Below are 17119 nucleotides of genomic sequence, written 5' to 3'. Positions count from 1 at the left end.
GACTTTTCATTTGTTTGCTGCTTGTCTGTGATTCAAGGCCGTGTATTTGTGGTGGACTTTTTAGGTGACTTTGCAGTTTACAAAAATATAGCATTAGGTGGTGACAAGAATGTGAAATGATTCATTTAAATATTTGCAACTGGTAAAAAAATCTGGATCTGCTACATTTGTCATTGTTATGTGACCCACCAGCACTAGACTACACTATGCCGCTTCACTGCCATTTATAAGCATCCATTAATTGCATAGCATCCATTAAATGCAATCAATAAGTACAATTAGAATAATAATACACTTTCTAGAGCTGTTACCAATCAAATGAAATCACTAACAACAAAATTCATCTTTGCAGTGCAGAGGTGGCACAGAAGTTGCAACTGAATTGTTACAGTGGCATAAATATATGTATATAGTTTAATTGTTTAAAGCAGCTGATACATTCAGTAGCAAAATAACACTGTGTGCTGCCCAGAAACATAAAACGTTTCTGCTATAGATTTATTAGGAACGGGTTTCGTTGTTTAAAATTGTGTCTAAAATGTAATTTACTTACTGTTAACTTCTTGTTTGATGAATGTTTGTATAAAATCAGCATCACGTTTGCCATCATGCTCATATTCGTGAAAATAACTCTTTGACATGATCTCATACAAGTAGTCTTTTGCAGTCCTTTTTGGGGATTTTTCTATTAATATTTTTTACACAATTCTCTATTCAATTCTGAGCCAGTGCAACAGTATAATAAGGAATCAAATTAGAAATAAGTTATTGATTGTATTTGAAGTAGGAAGTTTAACATCCAATCACATTAATGATGATAACAAATACTCTTTCTTGACTTTGTAGTATGTACTGTAACTATGTGACTTCAAATAAAGCCACTGTCTTAATCAATAAATCATTGAATTATTCACTCAACTGATGCATTTAAAAATGTGGATTCATTCAGAAATGAATTTACAAAATACCACATATTGTGTGTTGATCAGGGGGACAACAATTTTTCTTTGTTTGAAACTATTTTATGGCAAAGTAAAAACAAGTAACTGCTAATATTGTGTCTAAAATGGAAGTTTCTCGATATTAACATCTTGTTTACTGAACTAGTCTTTACCAGCATTATCACCATTGTGCTATTTACACAAATATCCCCATGGCTGTAAATTCCTGTGACACTGGACCAATGTATGGCAAAAACTGACTTGCTGCTTGTGTGATACTGGTTAAATAAAATACACTCTAATTCCCCTTTCTTCAGTGCCTTTCATACAAATACATTTAAGGTACAGACATGTACGATGTTATATGTTCAAGGTTATATCAAACCATTATAATATGAAAGAATTTGAAAATTACAAAAAAAGATTGCAATATAGCACGCATCTTTAGATTTGCCCTCTAGAAGTATTTGTGAGATGAGGGCAACTTGATGCCGTTTAATACCCAACCAAATGACACTGCGCTCACGAGTCACTTCACAGAGCTGCACACAGTCATTTCTTCATCTCCAGCAGAAATATGCTCTCCTGCCCGCAGTGACGGGTCCCCATCCGAGCGGAACCAGCCAAAGGTAGCCTGTCAAGACTGATGAATGGGGGACATGCTGCATCCAGATTCATTTCCCTGCTGACAAGTGAGTGACGGGGATGTTGTCTGGCTTTGGCAGCGGTGGCATGGCGGGCTGTTTTTCAGATGGAGCTTAATGTTGAGACAGGACACCTCCCCTTCACTGCAGTCCAGATTTGATGGAAGACAATGAGTTATTGCGTGTGTTATTGTAAGGTGACAGAGCGTATATATTGTATGAAAGACACAAGAAGCCTCAGAAGAGGATCTTGCTTGTAGATCACTGTACCCGTGTCTGTATGTTTGTAATTCAATTTCAAAGCAAGCGGCCATGTGTTTTTCCCAACATCCTATCACGACACATTGTAGGACCTTACAAACTTACTATCTTTTATTACACACTTATATTCTTTTGGAGGTGGCACCAGTGCTTGTGCTGGCTGATGTATTAAAAAAATGTATTTACTATTTTATTTATCATATTTTATTTTATATTTCTGATATATTTATCAAATATATTTTATTATTTGTAAGTTGCATTAAAAATCCAACATTTAGGTGTATTGGTGGCAAATTTTTGTGATTTCTTTTTTTGTTTTCATATGATTTGCTTACACCCCACTTAGGTTAGATTTGGGGGTGGACCTTCATGCTTATTTGTTTATTTTTTCTAGTGCTGTCAAACGATTAATCGCACCCAGAATTAAAGTTTTTGTTTACATTATGTTTGTATATTGTGTATATTTATAATGTATATATAAAAACACACACATACAGTGTATATTTTGAAAATATGTACATATATATGATTATATTATATATTATATCATATATAAATATATCTAATATATAAACAACATATTTTTCTTAAACATGTACATACATGTGTTTGTTTCAACATAAGAAATATACACAGTATATGCATAAATACAAAACCGAATCCAAAAAAGTTGGGACACTGTACAAATTGTGAGTAAAAAGGGAATGGAATAATTTATAAATCTCATGAACATAAATTTTATTTACAATAGAATAGAGATAACATATCAAATGTTTTTTTTTTAAACATTTTGAAATGTCATGACATTTATTGGCTCATTTTGGATTTCATGGATTTTCATGGATTTCATACACATTACAAAAAAGTTGGGACAGGTAGCAATAAGAGGCCGGAAAAGTTAAATGTACATATAAGCAACAGCTGGAGGACCAATTTGCAACTTATTAGGTCAATTGGGAACATGACTGGCTATGAAAACAACCTCTCAGAGTGGCAGTGTCTCTCAGAAGTCAAGATGGGCAGAGGATCACCAATTCCCCCAATGCTGTGGTGAAAAATAATGGAGCAATATCAGAAATGAGTTTCTCAGAGAAAAAATGCAAAGAGTTTGAAGTTATCATCATCTACAGTGCATAATGTCATCCAAAGGAGTTTTCTCTGGGCCAAGGCTTATTTGAAATGGATTTTGGCAAAGTGGAAAACTGTTCTGTGCTCAGACGAAAACTGGGACGCCATGTCATGTGGACTAAAGAGGACAGAGCCCGGCACATGACATGCAGGAAAAAATAGTAGACTGAATCGTGTGCACGATCTACTAATTCATTCCCTCAATGTATACCCAAGTTGTTATCAGCGCTCAGTTCAGAAGCCTGCATCTCTGACGGTATGGGGTTGCATGAGTGCATGTGGCATGGGCAGCTTACACATCTGGAAAGGCACCATCAATGCTGAAAGGAATATCCAAGTTCTAGAACAACACATGCTCCCATCCAGACGTCATCTCTTTCAGAGAAGACCTTGAATTTTCCAACATGACAATGCCAAAGCACATACTGCATCAGTCGGGTACTGAAATGGCCAGCCTGCAGTCCAGATCTTTCACCCATAGAAAACATTTGGTGTATCATAAAGAGGAAGAAGACCTAAGACAGTTGAGCAACTAGAAGCCTGTATTAGACAAGAATGGGACAACATTCCTATTCCTAAACTTGAGCAACTTCTCTCCTCAGTCCCCAGACGTTTGTAATATTCTCCCCTAAATTAAAGGTGACAGCCTTGGCTGTGTTTTCTTCGTTCGGCAGTGGATTTGTATTGTTGATGGCATTGCTGTTGTAGACTTTTATAAAAAGAAGATGGGATGCCACACAGTGGTAAACAAAAACTTTTTTTAGATATATTGATGCCATGAAATTTAAAATCAACTTATTTTTCCGTTTAAACATTTGATATGTCATCTATGTTGTATTTTGAATAAAATATTGAACTTTGAAACTTCCACATCATTGCATTCTGTTTTTATTGCCAATTTGTACAGTGTCCCAACTTTTTTGGAATCGGGTTTGTAAACAATAACTACATTTTGGATGCGATTTATCATTTGATGGCACTATTTTTTTTTCTAAAATTCATGTTTTATCAATTTCATGAAATCACCAAGTTATAAAACACTAACATTTTCCAATGAGAATGGGTTTAAAATCTGAGGCTCGGAATGAACCTTCCATACTCCTTCCATAAATTCATGCTCCATTAGATTAACTGTAAAATAACAAACAATTACTGTTGTGTACATATCTGTTGTGATTTCTTTGCTGTATGGAAAGGTCACTTTTGATATTGATTCATTTGTACACGCATATAAACACAATAAAGTCAAATGCAAGCTAAATAATTGTAAATATGATTGTGATCTGTGTATGAGTGAGCATATGTATATTGAGCCAAAGGTATCATAAAAAGTGCTGACAAGGCCTGAAGCAGATGGTGGTGTCCCCTGTGGAGTCATTCCCCTATCCGTCCCCTTTTGTATCTTCTGTTTGTGGAGCATTCATTCTGCTCATTCAGCATGAGCAGATGACCTCCACACACTACGATGAACACAGAAACACACACACAACAGAATCAAAAGCTGTTTGCTCCCTGATTGATTTCACATTCTTTACCCATATAAAAACAGTACTTTTCTTATGTCCAGTACTTTAATGTAATCAATTCATTAACATAAATTCCCAATCTCTTAAATGTGATGAAACTATGAACTATGAAAACATAAAATAACATTGCTACACAGTAAAATCAATCAGCGGATCAACTGTTAGAATGTTTGTAGAATTCAGAAATGCCATGATTCAAACTCTTTAGAAAAATCTGTTTTATTCATAGATCCCCAGATCCAATGGAGCACCTCTCATTGAAAACCCTAGCATCGGATGTAAGACAGTGTTCACTTCAAACTTGGTAAAGGTGAAGGCCTGCTCAGTTTTTAGTGCTGTCATGACAGTGGAGCGGGACTGACAGCCATGGCCATTCCTGCTCCTCTTCCCCCTGTGGCAGCTCAAGGTTAACAGTCTGTAGAAGAGGGAAACAGACAATTACAGACTAGTCAATAGCTCTCTCAGAGTGGAGCACTATAGTATACCGCTGAAGTCAATAGCAGCATCTCAAATAGCTTCCTATTAGCTGCACGCTGCATGGCTAAAAAGAAATTTACGGTCACAATACTCCTATCATTCAAGAGACAGCAAAAGAGGTCCATTGGGTCTGGCATTGACTATTTCTTAAAGGTGCAATCCGTCATTTTTTTCCTCATTATAAAGTATTAAAGAAATGAATTTGAGATGAATGAGATAAAGGCTCCAGTCATATCAGTGATAAAAATAGCTATTTTATTTCAAATGCAGTAAGTCACTTAAGATCACACCACCAAGCTGAATACTGCTAACTATATCTCTGCAACCCTTCCTGTTATCGGAATCTGTCAGTTGCGAAAACAAATGGGTGAAAAATATGCCTGTGAACAGAATATAATATAGCACATGTAAAAGACTTTTGCGAGGGGATACTGTACATCCACACCACTAGGTGTCAGTATTACATCATAGATGACTGCTCTATAGACATAAAAATCTGTGTGTCAGTCTACTTCACACTGAATCACACGCGCAGTATCATCGGCTCCTTGGTTCTCGAATCGGACGCGTCTGACAGAAACAGTTCTTGACTCAAAGAACCAGTTATCTATTTTCGATGCTTCAAAAAATTCTAACTGACCCTCTGATGTCACATGGCCTACTTTGAAGATGTTTTTCTTTCCTTTCTGGACATGGACAGTATACCGTACACACAGTTTCAATGGAGGGACTGAGAGCTCTCGGGCTAAATCTAAAATACCTTAAACAGTGTTCCAAAGATAAACGGCGGTCTCACGAGTTTGGAACGACATGAGGGTAAGTTATTAATAACATAATTATGATTTTTCGATGAACTAACCCTTTAATGCGCCACCAAATACACAAAAAAGGAAGAAAGGAGCAGGGTGGGCAGTAGCTCATTTGCATTTAAAGAGACATGCACCTGAAAGGGTCGCTGTGAACAGAGCTGTTTTTGACAAAGTAAAAATGTGTTGTTTTACAAGACCATTGAGGAATTTTAACCAAAGTATGTTGCAGACATTTCATTAAGACCCTAAAGAATCATACCAACCTGTTGGAAATGGGCATCCGATGTCACCTTTATTGATGTGTTCACCATCGTTTTCTCAACATCATGCGAGGTGATTTTACCCAAAAAGTATTTTTTCAGACTAGAAATAACGGCAGTGGAATAGTGTATCTGCCCTATTCCTAGACCTGGTCTCTGCCCTAAGCCTATAATTGGACTGGTCTGTCTTCAGCAGGTGAACGGCGCTCTCATTTGAATATCAACCATGTCCACATGCTGGTGGCCATGACAGCTTCATTACCGCCATGTGTGAAAGTGACGGGAGGGGTAATGCATACGGTACACTCATGCCCACTGTGCTCTCTGCCTTCACACCCACAATTTCTATATCTCTCTCTCTTTCTTTCTCTCTCTCACACACATCACAGACAACTCCACAAACCCTGTGTGGTTTAATAAGACAGCTTCAGCAGTGTGTCCTCTCAACCCCAATTTGGTGTGCTCCCTGCCGCCCTCCCTGGTCTATGCTGAGTAGAGGAGGTCCAAAGGTGACTTTACCTGTCAGTTATGCATGCCGGGAGCCCTTTGTTTCCGCGATTATGAATTTATAATGAATATCACCCTCACCTCCGGACGACACAGTAATCTAATTAATGTAGCAAATGTGTCAGACGTGTTCTAGCTAACGGCATATGACATTAGCATAGCATAGCTTCCTTTAGCAGTCTTAGAAGCAGATGGTATATAAGGCTTAGAGTTCAATAAGAATCGCTTTTTTCAAAAAGTACTTTTTCAGTAAACAACCCGAGCATTGCTCAGGTGTGATTTTGGCCCATTCTTCCACACAGACTTTCTATTGAATTAAAGGCAGGTGACTTTAATTCAATAGAAAGTCTGTGGAAAGAACTAAAGAAGAGAGTTCATAGAAGAGGGCCATAGTACCTTCATAGATTTAAAGACTGTGTGGAAGAATGGGCCAAAATCACACCTGAGCAATAAAAAAGATTCTAGCAGCTTTACTTTCTTTCTCTGAAACCAAATGAGAGTTTCCTTAGCTGTGTGTTTACCTTGCACGGCAAATCAGTACACTGCCATCTTGGAAATGCATTCAAGTACAGCCCCTGTATAATTAAAAGAGGAAAGACCCTCAAAATGCTCCTTGCCGAACTCACATTTCAAATTTCTCTAAAGTAATTATTATTATTTTTTTAAATAGATATTTTTGGTTATCTGGTGTCTTTATCTGGTAAATCAACATGATTCACTACTGGATCAAATAACCGAAGAAGCTCATGGAAAAACAGATGCTTTAGGTGTTACAGTATAATTCAAATGTCACCTTTCAGTTGTTCTGCCTGCTGAATAAATAATACACCTCATGAAGATGTCACAGCAAGGGCCAAGCGCGTCATCTCGGAAGGTGGACAGAATGACAGGCCGCTGACATTAACCAACACCGCAGCCTGCATTGGGACTCTGCCTGTCAACATGGTATTGCCCCCATACAACCGTTAGAGTGGCTTGTCTGTTTGACGCATACACACCTCCAGCCTCTTTTACTGGTATTTGTGCGTCCAGTGGGAGTATCAGGCCCGGTGCTGCCAGTGTGTGCGGAGCCTATTAAGACGCTCTCCATCGTTAGAGAGACAGCAGCAGCTGGCCGTCAGCGTTCTTAGGGGAGCTGTGGCGAGTGATGTTCAGGGGGCAGGCGATTAGAGGAACATTTCAACCTGTTGGGCGACTCTGCACATATGAGCCTTTGCCTGAAGTGTGAGAGGTAGATGGGAGACATGATGAGGGAATGTCTTTTCAGTGATAGTGTCAGTGTGACTCTTTCTTTGAGCTGAAGTGTGTAATTTCTGTGCCTCTAGTCTAGGGTCATCAGATAGATTTGCAAATTCACGCCATTAGTGTTGTTGCCAGATCTGACTTAAATGAGATCAAACTAATTAGTGATTAAGAGTAATTTAATAATAATCTCATGCTTTTAAAAGGCCAACAACAAAAAAAAAAAACAATTGGGTATTAGTAAAACATATATTTTACAGAAATAATAGCACCATAATTTTAGCCACCCACATTCACATCTCTCTCAAACCCCAACACATCATTCACAAGCTACACGTGCAATTCAGGGCTGCTTCATTGCTGACGCATGATATAAAACATTTGCAACTTCGTTTCAAACAGTGGATTTTTTTTTTCTGTTTTATAAAGTATCCTGTTACCAAATGAAAACTACTTCAGTGCATAAGTGAACTGTGCGACTGCGAATGAATCAAACTGTAAACAACACAGATGACATTGCTGAATTATTATTATAGAAAATTATTAGCCTACCAGGTTGTTACCCAGCAAACACTGAACATTCTCAGAACGTTCTGGCGAGTTATCAAACGTTCTTCAATCATAAAAACTTGATTTAGCCTACACATCATTAATGGAACGTCTTCTAGTTGGACATTCGTCTAACTTTATTTATTTACTATTGTTACTAGGCTACTTAAAATATTCAGACAACATTCAAACGTAGCCTAACATTCCAATAGGGCCTACTGTTTGCAAAATTATAAACTTGAACGTTCTCTTAACATTCGTAAAAACAAAAATGTTTTTAATACATCTAAAGAAAATGCTAAACGTTAAGAGAACATTCAGCAATAATGTTTTCATTTTTTTTTAATTGGGTGAAGCTTGTACGCACGTGCGTTGAAGAATAGGCAATATTTTTACGCTATTTTTCTTTTCTGAATACGTATATATGATTAGTTATTTTTAAACCGTAAACTGCAGGGCCATAGGCTTCTAATCAGCCACACCATGACCCTTTGTTGTGGGTGACCTAAAATATATTTTTGCCTTAATGATTTAAGATATAATTTACTTTACCGGATAATGCTCGTGGCCCTTTTTTTAATGGTTATATTTGAACCTTGTGGCGATAGAACCTTTATCCTCCGGTTCTGAAATGTCTCGATGATTTTATGTCCCAGTCAAAGCCTGTGAAAGCAGAGGATGATTTGCAAAAGGGAAAATACTGCTAGCTTTGGGGGTTTCGCAGGTATGAGACCGTCTATTAATGGAAAGACAGAAGAGCAGCTGCGCCATCTGCTGGTCACGTGTGGCCTCACACCATTCTTACATATTTATGAGAAGTCACAATTTGTATGACATCCAGACGATGATCTTTTATGGCTAAGTATGGCAATAAAATTGTTTGAGTAGAGATTATTATTAGGATTTAGATCTGTAAGGTCGGGTTTAAATCACGTAATGTCTTAATGCTCTGTATTTGCTTATTAGGATGGGGTTATTGCGTTTAAGGGACTTCACACCGAAGCATAAATTCCCTCTCGTAAACCTCTCAGCGCACATCTGTAGTTTTAACAACAAACTGTCTTCCACACAGGCCACATTATGCTTTTATACATTCACTTGATTGCCAAGGAAGACATTAACGTGTGCCCAAGTGTGGTTTAAATAATTTATTAGGTTATCTTCTTCATCAATACAGATTTAGCAATACAAAAAGTATGAGTATGAGACAAAACAACCCAGTTTCAGCAATGACAGTAACTTTTTCCCTGTTCCACTGTCACTCCTCATGTAATCTTTATTGTTGAATGTTATGTTCCTCAGTCTTTATGTGTTAAGCAGAAAATAGTCTTATCACTCTGATTCACACTGCGTATCGTCTTCTTCCTCCATGCTCCCTTCAGACTGAGATTCAAAGCGTTTGATTCCTGAGCTGAAGCTGTGAATGGCCTCAGAGACAGTGTAGCGACTTCGGCCTTCAGCACAGGCCTCGATCTTTTTCACACTTAGTTGGGACTGTAGGAAGAGATGTAAGCAGCTGTCCGAAAGCAGAACGGGGCTGTGAACCACCCTTGAGGATGAAAGTATATACAGTAACTGATCACAGAAACCATAAGCATTTCAGTTACTTAATATTTTTAGCTTCAATAGATGAAATACTGAGACATGTCACATGTTCTCAAGCTAAATGCATTCTTTCAGTCATGGTTTTATGTTTGGTCTATGTTGTTCTTCAGGGCTATTTTGATACTTACTCTTCTAGAAATTTCCTGAGCCCTTCCATACGGGCTCCGATCTCTCTGGCATTGTTGAGACTGAAGAATGGGTTTTTTGGAGGAAGTTTTGGTAGATGTGTTCTGCAATTCAGAGACGACAACAGAAGTTGAGTTTTCATTCGTCACACAGAAAATTGGCCAATGAGTGAAACTTTAATATGTCTGCAATACAGCTGCCTATGCTAATTAGCAGCATAGTTATTGTTAACTAAAACGATTAAAAACTATTTATTACATTAAAGCCTAAATAAAATAGAATGGTAACAGCTTAGATCGGGGACCAGTTCTCACTATTAACTAGTAGCTTATTAGCATACATATTATCACTACTAATAAACATATCGGCTGTTTATTAGTACTTATAAAGCACATATTAATGCCTGACCATATTCTACATCCCTACATATACCTAAACTTAACAAGGAGTCATAGTTAATAGTTTTACATAAAATACATTCAATAAAATTATTAATTCTTTCATTCATAGTTCAGTAGCCTTCACCTTCTATGATGATCATGTTATTAATATCTGTATCGAAATGTAAAAGAAAAAAACTATTCTGATAACACAATGCATAATAAAGGATATCAATAAAACTGATGTACAGAAGGTTTATGTCTAATTTCATAGGTGCTGTTTTACATCGCCCCTATCACAAATCATTAACCATCAGTGAACAAATGCTGAACAAAATAAATAACGATAAACAGGATACAATGGTTACATACATGAGCATAGCATTTTTCTGTAGCTTTTTTCTTAGCCACACAAACTCGCTGTATCTCCGCCGCACACAGGAACTCTTCTTAGTGAAGGCCAAACTGTTTGTCTGAATGATTATGAAATATAAAGAATGATCAGGAAGTTTCTGCCATATGTTTTGACCATTTTGTATCATATGTTCTGATTGCACTTACATGTATACAGATTTCATAATCCATGTAAGCATGCCAGAAATCCTCTTTCTGGATGCGAGGATCCCTCACCCACACGCCAGTGAACTCCTGCATAAGTCCAAGAATGCTGGAAGAGACCTCGCGCATACGCTCACAAACTCACATTGGACGAGGACACATAGCCAGTACAGTACAGGTTTAAAAAAAAAATGGGAAGCATAAAAAGGGAAGTATTTTCATGAGACATTGGTCTCGTTGACCAACTGGGGCTGATTCATGGGAACTGTAGACTGGGGAAAAACATCCAAGCTCATTTTGTGTCTCTGACGGACAGCGGTGCTTCATTTTTACCAGCCACCAGAGACATAGCAGACTAGCACTGCCATAAAAATAAAAAGAGCAGGAAAAAGCAGCTGGAAAAAATGGGTACCCTAATCATAACGCCTGCATGTTTGAAACAACTAGCAGTACTTAAACAGATATTCATGAACAGCTTTTCAAACCTCTTGATATTACAGACAGGATTGATGATGCTAAAAATTCAGCTTTGAAATCACAGGAATAAATTAAATTTTAAAATGTACTCAAATAGAAAAGATGTGATTTTACTGTTTTTGCTGTACTTTGAATCAAATAAATGCAGGCTTGGTGAGCAGGAGAGACTTCCATAAAAAATTGGTTCAAAAACTTTTGAGTGGTAGTATAAAAACATATTAATAATATTAGAATATAAATAAAATATATATATAAAAAAAACACTATAAAAGTATCTCAGTAATACGAAGAAAAAAAAAACCTGGTTGCTATTTTAAAATTTAATTTGGAAAATTTTGAGATTTTATAGGAAATTCTAATAAGAAAAAGGTTGCTTCATCCATTTTTAGATGTACCAAAGGTAGTTAGGCTCATTATAGTTATTTGATTTAAGACACTTTTACAGAGAACTGCAATTTAACAAGAATAACCACACACTTCTGAGGTAATTTTATGTTTATTTAAAGCACCTAGAGATTGCTCACTCAAGATTAAAGGTTAACAGTGATCTTTTACAGAAACAGGAAACCAGAAGATCGAAACTGCAGGACAAACGTCTTTAACACAAAACCTCAAAACCTAAAATTGCCTGTTTATACTACTGCTATGAAACTGACCTACAACCAGAGTGTTGAAGTTCACAAAAATGTGATTGTATAGGCTATATTCTAGAATTAGTTTTGTGCAAATCTATGGATTTATACCTGCATGAGCCACACTAAGCCCTCGCAGATCACAGGATCCATCACAGTATTACTTGTATAAGTGCGTAACCAGGAGTTAATAGTACGGAAAGTACATCTACACATCAAACAGTTCCTCTCCAGCAGGTTTTGTACCATTTGTCGTCATCTCCTATGTGTAATCACAGTTCAGATCATAGTAACAAAGAGGACAGAACAATAAACATCACATATGAACTTTCAAACAACAGACCAAGAGGTACAACAACATCTGATTAATAAACCACTTAGCGGATTTGTAAAACCGTCAACTACAGTAGAGCTCTAGTACTCCAGTCACATTTCTACAGATTAGTGTGTTGGGAAGAGCTTCACATTGGAGTGTGGATTCACACACACGGTACATCAAACAGTAAACTTATGCCACAGTGTTTGTGTATGTTTAAAGCTGCCAGGAGGTACAGTAGTATCCACTGCTACATATTTCTGTCTCACTGCTCGTCTTCTCCATGCCAGGTCAGCTTGTCCTCGTAAAAGCGGATCACCATCTCGGGCCACCTTTTACTGGTCTCTCCGGCTGACAGTAAAGCCACGTCATCTGTGTTTTTCCTGAGATGAAAGAAAAAAATGATGATGCGTCTTAATGGACAAATACAGCAAATTAAAAACACATTATCAGCAGCTGCAGTGGTGGATGAGTGAAAATAACATTGTATACTTGTCAAGATTATGGATCTGTTGTGTTGTTTTCCCTCCCCATGTGCTTCGCCTGACCTAGTTTCTCCCATGTTTCATGACGTTATTTATTTTCAGCTGTGTTTCCCCAATTATCTCGTTTGGTGCTTAGTATTTAATCCCTGTGTTTCCCTGAGTTCCCTGTCCAGTGTTGAATGTGAACATCTTGTGCTACCTGTGTTCCTGTCTGCCCGGTGTACTTCGTGTTGGAAGGATTAAATACTGTTTGAAGTTATCCCACGACTTCTCGTTCATTGCTCCGCGCAGCAGCATAACCATGACAGAATATTAGACCAACATACGGTATATTTGCTATCTGATTTGTTTCCGTGTTTTGTTCAGTTTTTTTTTTTTTCTCCCATTGTTTCCCCATGGATTCCATCGCCTGCCTGGAATACATCCTCCTCGTGCTGGAGCAACTGGGTGGAGGATCGCCCTGGAGGTAGAGCCTAACCCGTCAGATCAGGTGTGAGAGCCTGCAAAGGTGCCCGGCCCGAGGGAGCTAGCCGTGGATGGTCACGGTGTGGAGTGGAGCCCACTGCACCGTGGCTAAGGGTAAGCTAATAGTTTATCTGGGGCTGCTTGATTTAGAGGCGGACCTGATAGGCTGGGAAACAGATCTGGAGGCCGACTTGCCACCTCTACTCTCCTTCATCTCCGCTGGTCCCGTCCAGCCCTCCGTCGTCTCCTGTCCTCAAGTCCAGCCCAGAGTGGACTCCTGTTTCCCAGTCCAGCTGAAAGAGAGACTCTGTCCCCGAGTCTAGTCAGGAGTGGACTTTGATTCTGAAGGGCAGCCCTGAGAGCCCGGAGGCTCACGAATGCCCATCCACCTGCCTGCTCTAGCTTCCCCAGCTGTCGTCTGGCAACCCCTCTGCTCGCCCTCAGCCCACCATCAGTACGGTGCGAGACCTGCGATTCTGCCATTCTCCATCGTCACTGGGGCTGAAGCATCCCTCACCTTTGCCTCCAGCTTCTGAGGCCTGGACTCCGCCTCAGCCAGCAGACCCAGAAGCGTCACTTCAGCTACTAGCTTCTTCACTTCCACCGTCACCCATAGATCCACCAGCTCCACCAGGCTCCCTCGTCCCTCCGGCTCCGCCTTGGTGAGGCGTCGAACTGCCAATTCACTCAGGATTCTGCTCCTCCGGCTATAACTTGTCGCTCTGTCCCACCGGCTCTATTGGGCTCTTCACTCCCACCAGCTCCTCCTTTTGTCCTCAGTCGCCAGAGCCCTCGGCCCCACAGGTCCTCGGCATCCCACTGGCTCGTTAGCTCTCCGTCTCCGGCTCCTCCATCAGTGTCAGTCGGCCCCCTGGAGTCAGCGGCCATTCCTCTTCCATGGCTCCTCCCTCCGCCGGCTCCACCATGGGCCGCCATTATGGCTGTGGCCTGGTCCTGCTTTGCTCCTCCTGCTCCAAGCCCCTCCTCCCTCCTGCATCACTCCCTGGACTCTGTCTGCCGCCCCCCTCCCTGATGTCCGTCCTCCTCCTGAGCCTACTCCCAATTCTCTTGTTTGGTTCTTAGTATTTAAGCCCTGTGTTCCACTGAGTTCCCTGTCCAGTATTGAAAGTAAACGTCTTGTGCTAGGTGTGTTCCTGCCTGCCCTGTGTACCCTGTGTTGGGAGGCTTAAATACTGTGTGCTAAAACTGAAATTAAAGTTTATATATTTCAATATTCTAAAATCCTAAATCTAATGAAAACAATTGTAATTACATAATAAATACAATACATATAAAAATAAGTAAAATATAATTTAAGAGCTGATTTAAAATATAAATAATATATTCATAATAATTTTGTTATTCTGTTGTATGTTTTTTTTTCTTCATTTTATTAGCTACTCTTTTTTTTAATAGGGGTGTATATATATATATATAGTTTTTGTTCATTTTTATTTCAGTTTTAGTCTTTTTTTTTTTACTACATCATGTTTAACAAAATTATAATGACAAATCCTGCTTTGGCAACTAGCAGAATATAATTATTTTTCCCCCCACATTTTATTTCAGTTATTGTTTATTTTATTTCAAGTTATGTTTTAGTTTTATAATAACTCTGACATTGTGGAAATTTCAGCATCTGACAACAACGTGCTGCTATTTTGATCAGCATGTTACTTTTCTGAACAGTTTGCCAGTTCAGGCAATGTGATGTAAAGCATTAAAGCCAAGTCAACATTTAAATGTGTCATCAATGCTTGATCTGAGAAAAACAATTCTATGCATTGATTAAATTATTGAAATACAAAAATAGCATTACTGCATTCAATATGAATAATGCAGTGTAAAGAAAGCCCACATATGGTCCAGTGTAGAAATTTTACCACTTGACGAGGAACATGAGCTCTCCTTGTTGGTCAGTGCATCCGATGATGCAGTCTGGTTCTGGGTTGCGGGATTGGCCTGCTGGGATCTCAGCGCTGTGATCATCAACCTCTTCAATACCCCTCTCAGTGAGCTCCTCCTGAGGCTGCTGGTGAGCCTGCATGATTCCAGACACAGAACTAAACTATCATAAAGCCCGGCAAGAAAGATACATTATATCACATAGCAAGAGCAATAAACCTGCAGTTTTTGGAGAGGGTGTACAGGACTCTGGAGGGCCAGCCTGCAGAGTTTAGCTCCACCTCCTTTAATAATCCTGAATACCTTGATCAGCTGGTTTAGGTGTGTTTAATTAGGGCCTAACTCTGTGGAAACTTGTCTTTCAGAAGCTAGATTGGACCCCAATGTTTACAATGCACTGACAGTTATGTATATAAAGTACAGTATATAAAGACACTAACCATATCGGCGTCCAGCTCAGATAACTCTTGCTTGGGCTGGACCTCCAGGTCTAGAGACTGACACCCCTCTTGTTCAGTCTCTCCCGAGACAGTTAGGTTTCTGAGAAACTCCTCTATCAGCTCGGGACAATCCAGGTTGTCCTCTGGCTCCCAGGTATTCTCTGCACTGTGGAAAGTACGACAGACATGTCACATTTTGGTAAATAAATTTATAATAATATAATTATCTGACACACAGGCAACATTTGTTCCAGAAACTCACTCTGTGAAGCCTTTCCACTTTAGATAGTATTCAACTTTTCCATCGTTGACTCTTCTGCGGATGATTTTTTCCACTGAAAACTCTTGGACAACTGTTGTCTCCTCTGCTTTCCTGTTTTTCACATTCTGCTTTTTCCTCATGATTTCCTATTTAACAACACTACATTAATAATGGTATCAATACAGTTATTCACATGATATTATAAAGCATTTATGGTATGTTTAGTATTAAAATGAGATCAGTAGACATGAAGGGGTTTAAGGAAACTAGTCAGTGATAAGAATTTTTAGTTTTTGTTATTACAGGCCTTAAGAGGAAAACTTTACATTACACACATCACATTATACAAAACTTGCATTTAAAATAGAATACAAGTTCAAAACTGAAGTCGGACATTTTTAAAGAAGCATTTCACCCTTGAAATGTATGTGTTTGTTTGCTCTTAATGTATCAAGCGATGTGTCCATCTCACACGAGGAACCAGGGATTTCTTCGGTAAACAATGGCAACAATACGTCGCTTCCAGTGAAGTCACCGCTTATGCATGACGTATCATTTCCCACGAACTAAACTTTCATAGTCATGGACCGAGCAAGCTAATATTATGAATGAATGTTATATAAAATGCTATTCTTTCTACGCCGACTGATGTGAATTTGTTAAGTGCGCGTGCCCACCTGGCGAAGCCTCACGCGCTATTCTTTATTCCCACTGCTGCTGATTAATGCTCAGTCTGTACAAACAACGCGCTGCATCCACACGGAAGATCACAGTGCAGTTCAGTAATCGATCATCGCTCACTGTGTAGCTTTCACGGTCATGGCTTTACTGTTGTGTTTACGTAACTTTTCATGAATGAGTCAAATTAAACATGGCCGATTGGGAGAAGGGGAGGAAGTGGTTTCAAAGGGAAGAGGTCAGTTCAGGAAAGCCGGGGGAGGAATCCTTAAAGGCGCATCCCGAGAGCAAGACATGGCTCAATTTCTCTGTGCACACAGACTGTTTTCTTTTTTCTTTTTTTTTTAACGCAGGATGTGTTCTTATGTGTCACAGCCTTGTGATTTTTAGCGGCTAACTATAACGTTACTTGTAATAATTTTGCATTCATATTCCCACCATTGCAG

The 17119-nt window shown here is 39.0% G+C and overlaps 2 protein-coding genes and 1 long non-coding RNA gene across 4 annotated transcripts; all 3 read right to left on the bottom strand.

Moving 5' to 3' along the window:
* Positions 1–4738: 4738 nt before the first annotated feature.
* On the bottom strand, positions 4739–9247 carry LOC113116831 (uncharacterized). Its single transcript, XR_003294078.1, has 3 exons — positions 8897–9247; positions 7552–7770; positions 4739–4915 (listed from the first exon to the last, which is right to left on the bottom strand). It is a non-coding gene; the product is annotated as an uncharacterized LOC113116831 (long non-coding RNA).
* Positions 9248–9484: 237 nt separating this feature from the next.
* Positions 9485–11180, bottom strand: snx10b (sorting nexin 10b). Its single transcript, XM_026285154.1, has 4 exons — positions 11017–11180; positions 10828–10928; positions 10078–10179; positions 9485–9893 (listed from the first exon to the last, which is right to left on the bottom strand). Exons 1-4 carry the CDS (start codon positions 11140–11142, stop codon positions 9677–9679), a joined length of 546 nt encoding a protein of 181 aa, XP_026140939.1. The 5' UTR covers positions 11143–11180; the 3' UTR covers positions 9485–9676.
* Positions 11181–11969: 789 nt separating this feature from the next.
* On the bottom strand, positions 11970–16902 carry LOC113116259 (chromobox protein homolog 3-like). 2 transcript variants are annotated; one of them, XM_026284313.1, is made up of 5 exons: positions 16673–16902; positions 15996–16141; positions 15734–15899; positions 15272–15429; positions 11970–12821 (listed from the first exon to the last, which is right to left on the bottom strand). In XM_026284313.1, exons 2-5 carry the CDS (start codon positions 16133–16135, stop codon positions 12704–12706), a joined length of 582 nt encoding a protein of 193 aa, XP_026140098.1. In that variant the 5' UTR covers positions 16136–16141; positions 16673–16902; the 3' UTR covers positions 11970–12703. The 2 variants fall into 2 exon arrangements, with proteins under 2 accessions (XP_026140098.1, XP_026140100.1); XM_026284315.1 differs by lacking the exon at positions 16673–16902 and adding an exon at positions 16411–16628.
* Positions 16903–17119: the final 217 nt, after the last annotated feature.

The sequence above is a fragment of the Carassius auratus genome, chromosome 16 (assembly GCF_003368295.1).
Source record: "Carassius auratus strain Wakin chromosome 16, ASM336829v1, whole genome shotgun sequence".
NCBI lineage: Eukaryota > Metazoa > Chordata > Actinopteri > Cypriniformes > Cyprinidae > Carassius > Carassius auratus.
This window is presented reverse-complemented; position numbering and strand designations above follow the sequence as displayed.